At 40.2% G+C, this 12,164-nt stretch overlaps 1 protein-coding gene across 12 annotated transcripts in view; it reads left to right on the forward strand.

Annotated features, from left to right (window-relative positions):
- The window catches only part of auts2a (activator of transcription and developmental regulator AUTS2 a), a 447,510-nt gene that overhangs the window by 107,296 nt on the left and 328,050 nt on the right, over window positions 1-12,164 (forward strand). For 10 of the 12 annotated variants that reach the window (XM_049592774.1, XM_049592780.1, XM_049592778.1 and 7 more), the window contains exon 3: window positions 11,622-11,834. In XM_049592774.1, the coding sequence (XP_049448731.1) occupies window positions 11,622-11,834 (213 nt within the window). The remainder of the gene's footprint in view (window positions 1-11,621; window positions 11,835-12,164) is intronic. The other 2 variants (XM_049592779.1, XM_049592781.1) reach the window with 1 other exon arrangement.

The following is a 12,164-nucleotide window of genomic DNA, read 5'->3' on the forward strand; positions in this document are numbered from 1 at the left end:
CCACATGGTCCAGTCATATAGATTTTGATTTATACTGACAAGGTGCAGCTCCTAATAGAGTTTCATGTTGTTGTTTTTTCCTGCGACTGAGCAACCAATGAAATCTTGCTGACTAATGACCTTTCTGGTCGACGAAGTTTTGGTCGACTGTCAGGGGGCAGCCTTATTAAACAGTATGTTCAGTATGTGAACTGAAGCAGTAGTGAGGTGTTTGAACTGCATAAGGACTCTGGGAAGGTGTTGACAGCTTTCATGTCCTCACTTTAGGCTCCTCACAGCTGGAGTATGACACGATCATGTGTGGATGTGCGTGCTTGAACTGTATCCCATTTGTGCGGCACCTTCGAAGAAGCTTGAAATCTCAAAATAAGAGTTACACCAAGTTGCTCTGTGTTTAAAAAGTTGTTCCAGCTAGCTTTGATGGCAGCCTTGAGACACAAGCCATAGAATAAATACAGTTCACCTCCCTGAACTCACACTTCACTCCACACTTCCCGTAGCTGCAATTAAGATGGAATTCTTTCATTCAAATTTGTAGGCAAAAAAATCCTGCCTCTAGTATTTTCTCAAAGGCTTTTCACCTAAATAGAAAATGTGGCTTTAAATTCAGTGCTTTGTTAGTTTTTACAAGATTTTGAACTGTGTTCACCTTTGATTCTTCATGTACCGCACTGCCTTTATTTACCACTATTAAATCAGCCTGAATATGGTCAGAAGTCTGTGAAATGTGTTACATAGCTATTTTTATATGTGAAATTTCATCTTCCACCCTTTAACTTTCCAACCCTTTGTCTGTATTCAGGAGCTGCTGTCCTCTCAAGCAGCTCTCGGCTCTTTTCGTCTTGTGTGATGTCTCTGAGCTGCAGCTCAACTTGCTACATGGACTGCTTGTTTTTTTGGGTTTTTTTTGGTTTTTTTTGGTTTTGTTTTAGGGTCTTGCTCATTCCCTGCAACTATTTTCTCTCTCAATCTCGTTCTCTTTGTTACTTGAGGAAGAGGCAGTTTTTCAAGATGAAGGCTCAGTGAAAAGACGAGTGCTGAAGCGTGCGCGGTGTGTTCGTTTAGGTTGGTCAGTTGTAGTGCCATTGCCAGCACAGGCCAGTGACTCTGTGGATAGATGTGGGCTCTTCTCACTCTAGTTCTGTCTTTAATTCAAAGAAAAGGTGTATGTTTGTCAATGTTTGTATCATTCTACCAGTTGTTAAACTCCTTAAAGCAGCACTTCAATTCCACAAATAGAATACAGGTGTACCGAAGGACTTGGTCGTCACTTCTTGCTGATTCAGACATGATTGTGGGTTTTAGAACAAAAGATTAAAAGTGTCAAAAATTATCTGACAATCATGAAGTTATTGATCACAACTATTTGACGCTGATTAAACAGTACTTTTCTGTGTCTGACTTCAGCGCTGACTTGTTTCTCCAGCTGTCCTTAATCTTGAGAAAATATTCTGTAGGGAGCCATCTGGAACATAAAGCTGATGGTAACACAGTAGTTTGTTCCATCGTGACACAAGAATTGAATTAATCCTTGTAATACTAGCTCTATTTTCCATGCATTAATGGGTCATCGCTGTGAAATGAACTTTACGTATTTTGGCCATGTGGCTTTGTGCCGCTCATAGAAAATTCTCTCAAAAGAACATATGAATAAAGCAAAACCGTGTACTCTAAGTACAAAGCTTGAATTAGTTCAGTTTTATTACTGTGTATAATGATCTCTTTCTTTGACTACTACTCTCTTGGTGAATTGGAGCAGCAACCTCTACATTGATTTAATTAAAAACATGAGATTCTGATTTCTTTTTAACTTACTGAAACTTCTACAACACATTTCAATCTTCAGCTTGACTATAAATAGTCGGATATACCAGGCTTCATGAAGTATAATCTTTGAGTTATTTATTGTAGGGCTAGAAGATCATTTTTATTAATCTACTGCTGATTTTTTCAGTCATTTAATATACAAAAAAAAATCTAACAGAAAGATGTTTTTTCCAGACCAAACCTGAAGATGTTCAGTGCACATGATGTCTATCAGTGAGGAGCTCCCATTTTTCATGTCATGATAGTCATGTGACTCATTTTAGTGTTTTGAAAAATAATCTAGAATCAAAACAAAATACGTTTTCACATTGTTCCCTCTTAGTATTTAGAGAATTAGTGCATATTACATCTCTCCGGTCGTCACAAAACACTGTACTTTCAAAAGGCACCCTTGTTGAGATTTCTGTTAGCACTGACAAGTGTGAGGAGGATAATCACAGTTCTCTTTTTGAAGGAATACCACACCCCTCAAATGATAATTTGTCTATCAATTACTCAACCATGTTACATTGAATTTATAAAGAAAATGTTTTTTTTTTCGCATGCCTTCATGGTTAATGAAGAATCCAAAAACAAATTCCAAAAACAAAATTCTTGATGAACTGACGTCATGCAGTATAATCTAATCCAGCTGTTTGCTCAATACTTCCCAAAAACATACATTTTCTGCAATTGTAAATCATTTAGTAATTATTTTTACCTTTTTTATCTTCTTTCTCCTGACTCTTTTCTGTGTCCTTTATGTTTGATATTTTATTGCTCTGTAAAACACTTTGAAATGCCCTTGTGTATTAAGTGTGCTATACAAATAAAGCTGCCTTGCCTTGCCTTGCCTATGAAGGTGCAGGGCTGGTGACCATATGCAATACATACAAAGCATTCCTATCTGGGTTTGAACTAGAGGTTGACCAGTGTATTAGTTTGGCCAATTAATCTGTGCTGATAAGATGTTTTACGAACTACTAATTTAGGCAGAACTTGCTTCCGATAGTGGCTGATAGCTGCACAGCCTCCACCAGTCATGCTGGGACATACAGGGTATTAAATGGTGCAAAATGGAGCTTGATCAGTTGGAGAAATCAGGTCCCATCTGCTGTGTGACTGTGTCTAAATTTGTTGTTCTTCACATTAACGTGTATTTACATGAAGTTTTGGGCTGGGCCATAACAGCACTGTAGATATCGGCTCGTTAATCGGATATTGGATTGTGTTCCAAATTATTGTTATTATATCAACATTTATAAAGGCTGTCAGTCGACCTCTAGTTCAAAACCATTAAATTACACATGAAATAGTTTAGCTGCTCTGATCACAACTGTAATTGGTTACATCACTACAAACTGCAGCATTGAATTACCCATCAGTTTATATCACCCAATGCTTAGAGCTTGCTTAATGCTGTTTCACACCAACTAAAAATGTTATTACCGGGTCAAGGACTCCCATAAGAACAAGACACAATTCACTGCTCAGCTTAACTAGGTAGCTGGAGTTAATATGGGCTGTTGTCCCGGAGTACCTCACAAGGAGAGATTGTACTTATCAGTCTTTATTAGCATTCATTTGATCCGCTGTTATTGTTTACTCTATTCGTCTGTTGTCTGTTGTTGGATTTGAGACGTCTGTTTGCGTGTACGTTGATGTGCTCAGTACTCGTTACAGCAGTATCGTGGGAAGCCAGATTCGTTAAGCCTCCGGTGTGTTGGAGTGCTCTCTCTTCCTCTCACTGTCTCTCTGTTCCTGTTTTCTGCCACCATCCATCCCTCTCTCTTTTCCTCTCTGCAGGGTGCCCAGTTTGTTTAAACCAATTAAATTGTCTCTCACAGGCTTGTCTGTTTGGTGGCTCAAATGCCAGCAAAGACCAGAGAAGGTCCAGCTTGTTTAATCCACTGCTGTAGACGTTGAGTTCACAGTGCCCATGAAGGAGAGACGGTGAAGCCTCTCCAGGGTGGCATTCAAGCACAAGACAAAGCAAAGTGAAGAGGGGAAGAGGAAACAGCTGAGTCAAGCAGGATAACAAAGCATCAGATAAAATAAAAGGCCCTAAACTGTGAGAGTCCAAAATAAATGAACAAGACGATGGTTGTCTAAAGGACTAATAGCATCACCAAATAAACCCCCTTATACAACCATGTGAAGGTATTGCATGTACAGTAGTGTCAAAATAATAGCTTCATACAGGCACATTTTGTCTACTGAGAGTTAGCAGGTGTTTCTACAACTCGATGAACAGAAATAAAAGCAAGCAGACAAATGAAAGTTCCCCATGCTGAAATGATTACTGAACCCTGCTCCTGGAATAATCCGCTGACACTGCTGTCCCTTCAGTTCATCATCTTTATGTACTGATTCATTTCAGTTTAATATTTCAAACCGTAATAAAAGCAGAGCTTTCCATTGCTTCATTCAACCTCCCCTCAACTGTGAAAGTAGCATCATAGATTTGCTGCTCCACATTTATTGTGAGCTCTAGACGAAGCACAGTGGATGTCTTTCTGGAGCCTTTTCTTAGTTTTACTGTATATAAATTGTTGATGAGGAATATTCAGGAGGAAATTGCATGCAACGCACAATATTAATATACTGTGGGCAGCTCCTGGCATTTGATAGCCTACAATTTTAAAAATACTTGAGATCCAGTTTGCAAGTATACCTGGGTATCTGCTATAATGAAAGTTCTACCGTGGATCCCCCTGGACATATTCATATACTGCTTTGAGTAACACATCATAGCAGCATGGTGGTCCAGTGATTAGCACTGTCACCTCACTGCAAGTTCTGGGTTTGAACCCGCGAGCTGGCTTGGCCCTTTTGTGTGGAGTTCACATGTTCTCCCTGCGTCAGCGTGGATGTTCTCCAGCTTCCTCCCACAGTCCAAAGATATGCAGGTTAGCTTCACTTGATAACTTCAAATTACCTGCAGGTGTGAATGTGAGTGGCTTTCTATCTTTGTGTGTTAGCCCTGTGATAGTCTGGCGACCTGTCCAGAGTGTACCTCACCTGTCGCCCCATTTCGTCTGGGATACACTCCAGCCCCCCACGACCCTGAACTGGATAATGAATACGGATAATGAATAAATAATATATTTTGATCTGTTTTTCCTACAGAAAAGTTCAATTCTCATCTTAAAATTACATCTACTCCTTCTCCCTCATTGAAAAATGTAGAATCAATAAGTATGCAAATATTTTTTTTCTTTTTAAAAGTTTCAATGTTTGACACAAGATGTGTCCTACTTCACTGAAAAGTTGCATGTTAAATGAGAGTTGCATACTGGACCATTATTGGGATGCACACACAGTGAGATGTCAGAAGACAGGGCGGCTGTGACTCAGAAGGTATAGCAGGTCGTAAACTAATCGGAAGATTTGCGGGTTGATGTCTGGCTCCTCTGGTCCTAATGTCAAAGTATCCTTTGGAAAGATAGAGAGCCCCAAATTGTGTCTAGTGACTGAGTGAGTGACAGATGGCACCATGTATGGTAGCCTCGGCCACCAGTTTATGAATGTCAGTGTAAAGGAGTGAATGTGACATGTAGTTTAAAAGCTCTTTGAGTGGTGTGAAGACTAGAAAGGCATCATACAAGTGCAGGTCAATTTGCCATTTACAATGTTCTGCTCATACATAGACTTGTTAAACTCTCAAACTTAAGGTGAGTTCAGAAAAATGTCCCCCTTTAGCAGATTAATGTGTAAATTTAAACTCTGCACGTTCATCATTTTGCACAGTCAGTGTTGGGGGTAACAAAGTAATATGATGCATTACTGGAATTTCGGGTCATATAATTATATAAAGCCTGTGAGTTTATCTTCTCTATCTCCTTTAACTTTATCTTATATTGGAGTTATGATATGTAGCGTGTGAAATAGGGTATGGTGAATGTGCTAGGAAAGGTAGTATCGGCATGGTCACTACCTGGAGCTCGAATAAACGGAGCCTGGGTTTGTTGAAGGTGGCGGTGCTGTTTGGGCTGAGAAAGCCCCGTGTAATGTAAGGTAAAGGAGGTTGTTGGGTCGGTGCGGGGAGCAGTAAGAGCTGGCATTAGGGGAGTGTCTCTGGGACGCTCTACACAGAGATGTAGTAACATGTCATATATTACGTTTTGAAAGTAACTTGCCCAACACTGTGCACATGGGCTCCAACATGAGAAGGATCAATAAGCCAAACATTGTTTTTTAGTGGATTGGGCCTTTAAATAGCCATTTTGTCCTAAAATATCAGATTAATAATAAGGCTGCCACTAACGATTATTTTCATTGTTGACTAATCTGTCGATTATTTCTTCGATTAGTCGACTAATCATTTCATCGAAAAATGTGTTAAAATATTGAAAAATGTCAGTCTGTCTCGCCCAAACCCCAAAATTACGTCATCTAATGTCTTGTTTCCTACTCAAGCCGAAGGGTTTTAGTTCACTGTCATGGGAGAGTGTATAAAGCTGCCAATATTTCAACGTAAGAAGCTGCAATAAGAGTATTTTGGGGTACTTTTGTATGAAAAATGACTCAAACCGATTAGTCGACTACTAAAATAGTCACCGATTATTTTAATAGTCGATCAGTCATCGATTAGTCCAATAATCGTGGCAGCCCTAATTAATAACAGGATGTTTCAACGCAAGAATTAAATTGATTATATCGGATGTGGAACAAGATCGAACAAACTTTGTAAAAATCTCAAATTAACAAAAACATTAAAATAAACTTAGTTAAAATAGCTGCTTCCAGATTGTAACCTGTTGTGAATATACCTGCAGACGTGCATTGTCACTGGATGCCACAGTGTAATTACTTTGTACACTGCCAGACAATCACAGAAATGAAAGGTGGTGGAGAGTGAGCCATATTGAGCAATTACTTTTTTTCAGTGTCATCTTAAGGCGCTGAAATAAGGAATTTGTCTTGCTATTGTTCGGCAGGCAGGCAAAACATAATGTGCATAATTTATTCCAGGCAATCAGTTGGCTGGGAGGCTTAGAAGCATGCAGAAAGCTGGCACAATGAAGGCTCTCTCAGCCCCATCATAACTTTGTCACTTATTCTGTGCACTGACAATGCATGTCATGTTGCATTATTTGCCTTGGATGAGTGTGGGCGGGAAAGGCAAACAAGATTAGTTGATGCATGCACTTGTTTTTCTACGAGTGAATCGAGGCCTTTAGAAATGGTTTAGTGAGTCAGTGCCAGTAGCACACCCATCAAACTCATCCTTCTGACAGCAGCGCATATCTGTAACACTGGTGATGTAATTCTCTACAGGCACGCTAAGGTTGCTCTGAGGTGGTCCTCATATGAGTAACTGCTGCTGCTTGAGATGTGGTTGATTTTTTTTCTCTCACTGGTGTTTTGTGGAAAATCTGCCTTGATATCATTCCTCATATGTACTGTACACCAAATATGAGTCACACTGTGGTTTCTGTGGGCTGTGGGATAAATCCTGGACTGAGGCAGGGTTTGTGGAGTCCAGCTTGAGTGCTGCTCAACAAATATAAACCACCCCTTAAGATATAACTGCAGCCATACTGCACTGCACGTTGAAATCCTGGATTCAACATTTTACTTCAGTAAAAGTACAGAATCATTAGCAGCAAAAGTAAAAGTATTCACTTAAAAAACCCTCTGGCAGTGTGATTGTATTTTTGATTAATACTTTGAGTGTGTTACCATGTATGCAGCATTTTATGTTGTAGCTTGTTGAAGTAAAGGTAAACTATCTTATATTCTGTAGGGTAGTTTAAGCTATAACAGTCAATCATATTCATAACTGTTGTCTGTTCTCTCACTAAATTCTAAAGCGAATGGTCCGTGAATGCAGCGCAGGCGGAGCTCCTCTTTTTTTCCTCAGCAGCTGTTTGTGTTCATTCAGTTGAATCGATCAGACCTGATCAGATCAGATCAATGGATGATTGGAGCAGCTGTTTGTATGTGAAAGCAAATTTTTAGACTCAGCACAATGACATTGAATTTAACTTTCACTGCGCCCGGTGTTCTGCTGCTCCGTCTGTGCCTAGAGTACACTCTGCACTGCGAGTGTGTGGAGCAATATATATATATTCCAACAGCACACATAATGAAGGGTCCAGCTGCGAAAATAGGAAATCAAAATGTGGTGGCAGATGTTTTAATTGTGGTGGGCCGCCACTAATAAATGAGTACGTGGGAAACCCTTAAAAGAAAAAAAAATGTACCTGTACCTTGTAGCCTACTTCCTAGTAAGTTGCATGTTTGGCTTTATAACTACAAGCATCTCTGTCTTGTTGCAGCTCAGTCTATTTCTTTTCCCATCCAAGATGTTAGATGCAGAACTGAACAGCCGCTCACTAAAAGCAAACGTGAAAATAAACCACACATGTTCACGGCACCCCTTGCCTTCTTACGTCATGCCAGAGCCGGGTGGAGCCACTGGCTTTTTCTGTGAATCAACAGTTGGGTATGCTAGCTACTGTTGTCTGAGTCTGACCACAGATAAGAGACACAAATCTTCCCAATATTGAAGTGACGCAATAAATAAACATTGGCCACTGCCATCAGTAAATGTTATGTTAATTGGCAATAGGCTGATGGCAGTCAACAGTGCAAACATTGGCCGATAATAATATTAAGCTGATAAATCGGTGCATCCCTAATTATTTGAATGTAAAACCTTACAAAGTGCAGCATTTGCCTCTGATGTAGTTGAGTAGGAGTAAAGTAACATGACATGAAGATACTCAAGTAAAGTACACATACCTCAAAATTGTATTTGAGTAAATGAACTTAGTTGTAGGAATGCATGATAATATTGGCACGTCACCGGTATCGGCCAGTTGTGGATTTAAAATGAAACGGAATCGGCCAACATGCTTTTTTCCATTTTGCACAATGAAAGAATATTACATATATTGAAAAGTATTGTATTTCTTGTCTTCATCTGCTGGTGGGCCATCACGATAAGAGTATACATGTATAATATGATGTTAATTCCACTACAGAAGAGGCTTGATGATTCTTAAAATTAAATAGGGATATCGGTATCTGTTTTTTGCCAAATAAGTTGTTATATATTGGCATATTGGATATCAACAAAAAATCCAATATTGTGCATCCCTACTTAGTTGCCTTCCACCACTAGAGAGTTTCTAGAGTGTTGAACCTTATTTTAGCCTAATGTTGTCTTAATCCCCAAATGAGGAATATAATCTGTCATTTTGTGGAAAATTGGCAAGAAGCACAAGATATGGAGGATTAAGAAAGGATAACATAAAATTTGAATTGGTAATAATACTACAAAAGCAGCAAAGAAGAATGTTCAGATCATCATCATGGTTATAGCAATAATAGTACCCATGCATCCAGGGATTAAGGCACCATTCATACAGTGTATTAAATTTCTTGGCCTTTAAATCGTCCATGTATCATTGGTGCCAGGGCCACTAGATACTCAGAGCCTCCTCTCTCCAGCCCTCCTGTTAAAATGTTGCAGAGTATCGACATGTCATTAGCTCAGCTGTGGCAGCTTTGCACCTTCCCCTTCAGCAGTCAGCCTCCACTCTGATTGCTGCTTCACCAGCTTAAATGTCTCCCTGGGGGTATTAACACAACTGGCTCTTTGGTCCACAATGGAGCAAAACAGGTCACCCCTTCAAATAACAAAACTGATTTGTTCCATAAGTTTTACGGCGGACAGCTTTGATACATTACACAGTCTCTCAGCAGCAGATGAGTGGTTCTATTGATCAGGCCTGTCAAACTGTATAACCCCATGTGTGGACCTGCGATATTGGAGTTGTAGCTTATCGGTTTGTTTTCAGGATCTAGTTTTCTTCATAAAAAGATATGTCTTTTGATGTAGTTTTTATGTGCCGACGGACAAACTGAAGTTAAATGTTTTGATGTTTCTTGCTGTGCTTTTGCTGTTCTGTTTCCTGCTCCGAAATGTACCTTTCAGGTGCACACGAGGTCAATCCAAAGTTTCTAGTCAGTTTTGTCCTTGTTGCTCCTAATTCAGGCCAAACTTGAGAGTTGTTTAAGACTCAAAGGTCAGACTGTCTTAGATAAAAACAGGTAGCATATACACTTTTACATGTGTGGTTTTATTAGGTAAAGTATAAGTAAATGGATAGTTATTATGCTCAGTAATGTCATCCATGATTGTGGAGACATGTAGCAACACCTACAAAGACTCCAACTTCACCAAGAGAAAACACTGGGAGTAGTGTGTCAAGAGTTTAGACCACAGTCAGGTACTTTCTAGCAGTCTGGTTATGACTTCTGACTCAAACACCTGACTAGGATGTATTTTAAGAGTAAAAGTCACTTTGCCTCAGCCCTGCATATATGAAAGGTCTATAGACGAGACCAGAATATCTTCAGCAATCCTCAAGGCTCTGTGAGGCTGTGATTTTTGCAGAAGTACGTAGAACTAAATCATTTGCCAGCATGCTAACTTGCTGATGTGAAGCAGATTATTTTTACCATGCTCGCAGTCATTCTGACATCTGTAGGGAGCTCGGGGCAGAGCCGCTCCTCCTTCACGTCGGATGGGGTCAGTTGAGGTGGTTCGGGCATCTGATCAGGATGCCTCCTGGGCGCCTGCCATTAGAGTTGTTGTGGGCACGACACACTGGTAGGAGGTCCTAGGGCAGACTCAGAACACGCTGGAGGGATTATATATTTTATCTGGCCTTGGAACGTCTTGGGTCCCCCAGGAGGAGCTGGAAAGCGTTGCTGGGGAGAGGGGCGCTCGAGCACTTTGCTCAGCCTGCAGCCCCCACGACCTTGCTTTGGATAAGTTGGAGGCGGGGTCAGCAAACTTTCTGTTGCTGCTGTTACTGAGGTTAGACCATGGCTGGACTGCGGTGTATGTGGTCTGCATGGGAACACAGCTAGTTTCATCTTAAGTAGTTTGGAAAATTGCAGTAGTCATTGCATTTGTCAGTCCAATCTGACGTTCTATGCTAAATTGAGATTGCTGTTGTTCTAAGAAATAGAGCATTTCATTTCTGTATGACTGAGACTGAGGCACAGATCCAAAAATAGAAAATCAATATGTGGTGGCAAATGTTAATCCTAGCAGGCTGCTACAAATAAATGTGTGGGATACATCATCTGGGAACCGTGAATGTCCCTCGATAACTGAGAACTTTGACCTGCTGGTTGCACCAGAATCATTATAATTTACCCTCTAGGCACCATGCATGTCTGAGCAAAATGTCACGACAGTCAATCCAGTAGTATGTAACATATTTCAGTCTGCAGAATTCAAAAGAGGCGTTATAATAAGGGAACTAATTGAAAATTGCTAGTGCTCCAAGACATCTACTACCTAACCGCAACTCCAGTGGTTTTAAGTCAACTGGAGTCTTATTTCGCTCTCTCTGTCCTCATTTTTCTTGTCGGTCTCTGCTGTGTACTTTCAAATAAAACCAAATGGCAAAAACAATCCAAGAAAAAACTACTTTTTGTTCTGCTGCTCTTTGTGAAGAAAATCTTGTGATACTACACTGTATCTAAAGCTTTTCTGCACCATTGCCCCTCAATTTAGAGCAAATTCACTGCACTGCTTACTGTAGAATAGAGATTTGCTCGCTGACAAAACAGGCTTTTATGAGTGAATATCCAGCTCTTTTTTTTTTCTCAAGCTCTCAAGTGTGCTAATGAGCAGGTTTTCTCAGGTTCAGAAATTTAATGTGCAACAGGATTACAGAATCCTTAAAGGTCAGCTGCACAGCTCATACAGCTGCTGTAAAAATCACATTACCCAAGTATTTATTTTGTACTAATTGAAGCTTTCTCTTGTGCTGTTTCTTCTGAAGAAGAACCTGACACTGAAGCCCCAGGAGTGCAGAGACAACCAGGCAGGGCCCCTACACAAGAAAAAGGCTGCCAGGGTCCCCAACGGCCTGAGCCTGGAGCCCTGCAAGAACAATCACCACCACCAACAGCCTTCAGACCAGGAGAACAACCCCCGCCTGGCTCACACGCAAGGCAAGAGGAAGAAGAAACACCTGAACAAGAAACACACAATGGTGAGTTTGAGATCATTTATCTTTCCGTTGATAAAGTAATCATATCGTATGTGCAATAAATCGCATATGGCAAATGTAGCTGAGCACTACATTTCTATAATGAGCTGTGATACATATGGATGAAGCCTTCGTGACATCCTGTCACTTCAGTGTACTTATGCTCAGATAACGTAGAGAAAATGAGCCTTAATATAATGAATATTGTCAGTTAAATATAGTAGCAATTTTATCTTAAATACAGTTAAATATCTGAGTTGAAGGTTCAGTCCATGACCTTGTAAAACTTTACTGTACTTCTTCATGATGCTGAGAAAAACAGCAGTATATGCT

The sequence above is a fragment of the Epinephelus fuscoguttatus genome, linkage group LG12 (genome assembly GCF_011397635.1).
Source record: "Epinephelus fuscoguttatus linkage group LG12, E.fuscoguttatus.final_Chr_v1".
Lineage (NCBI taxonomy): Eukaryota > Metazoa > Chordata > Actinopteri > Perciformes > Serranidae > Epinephelus > Epinephelus fuscoguttatus.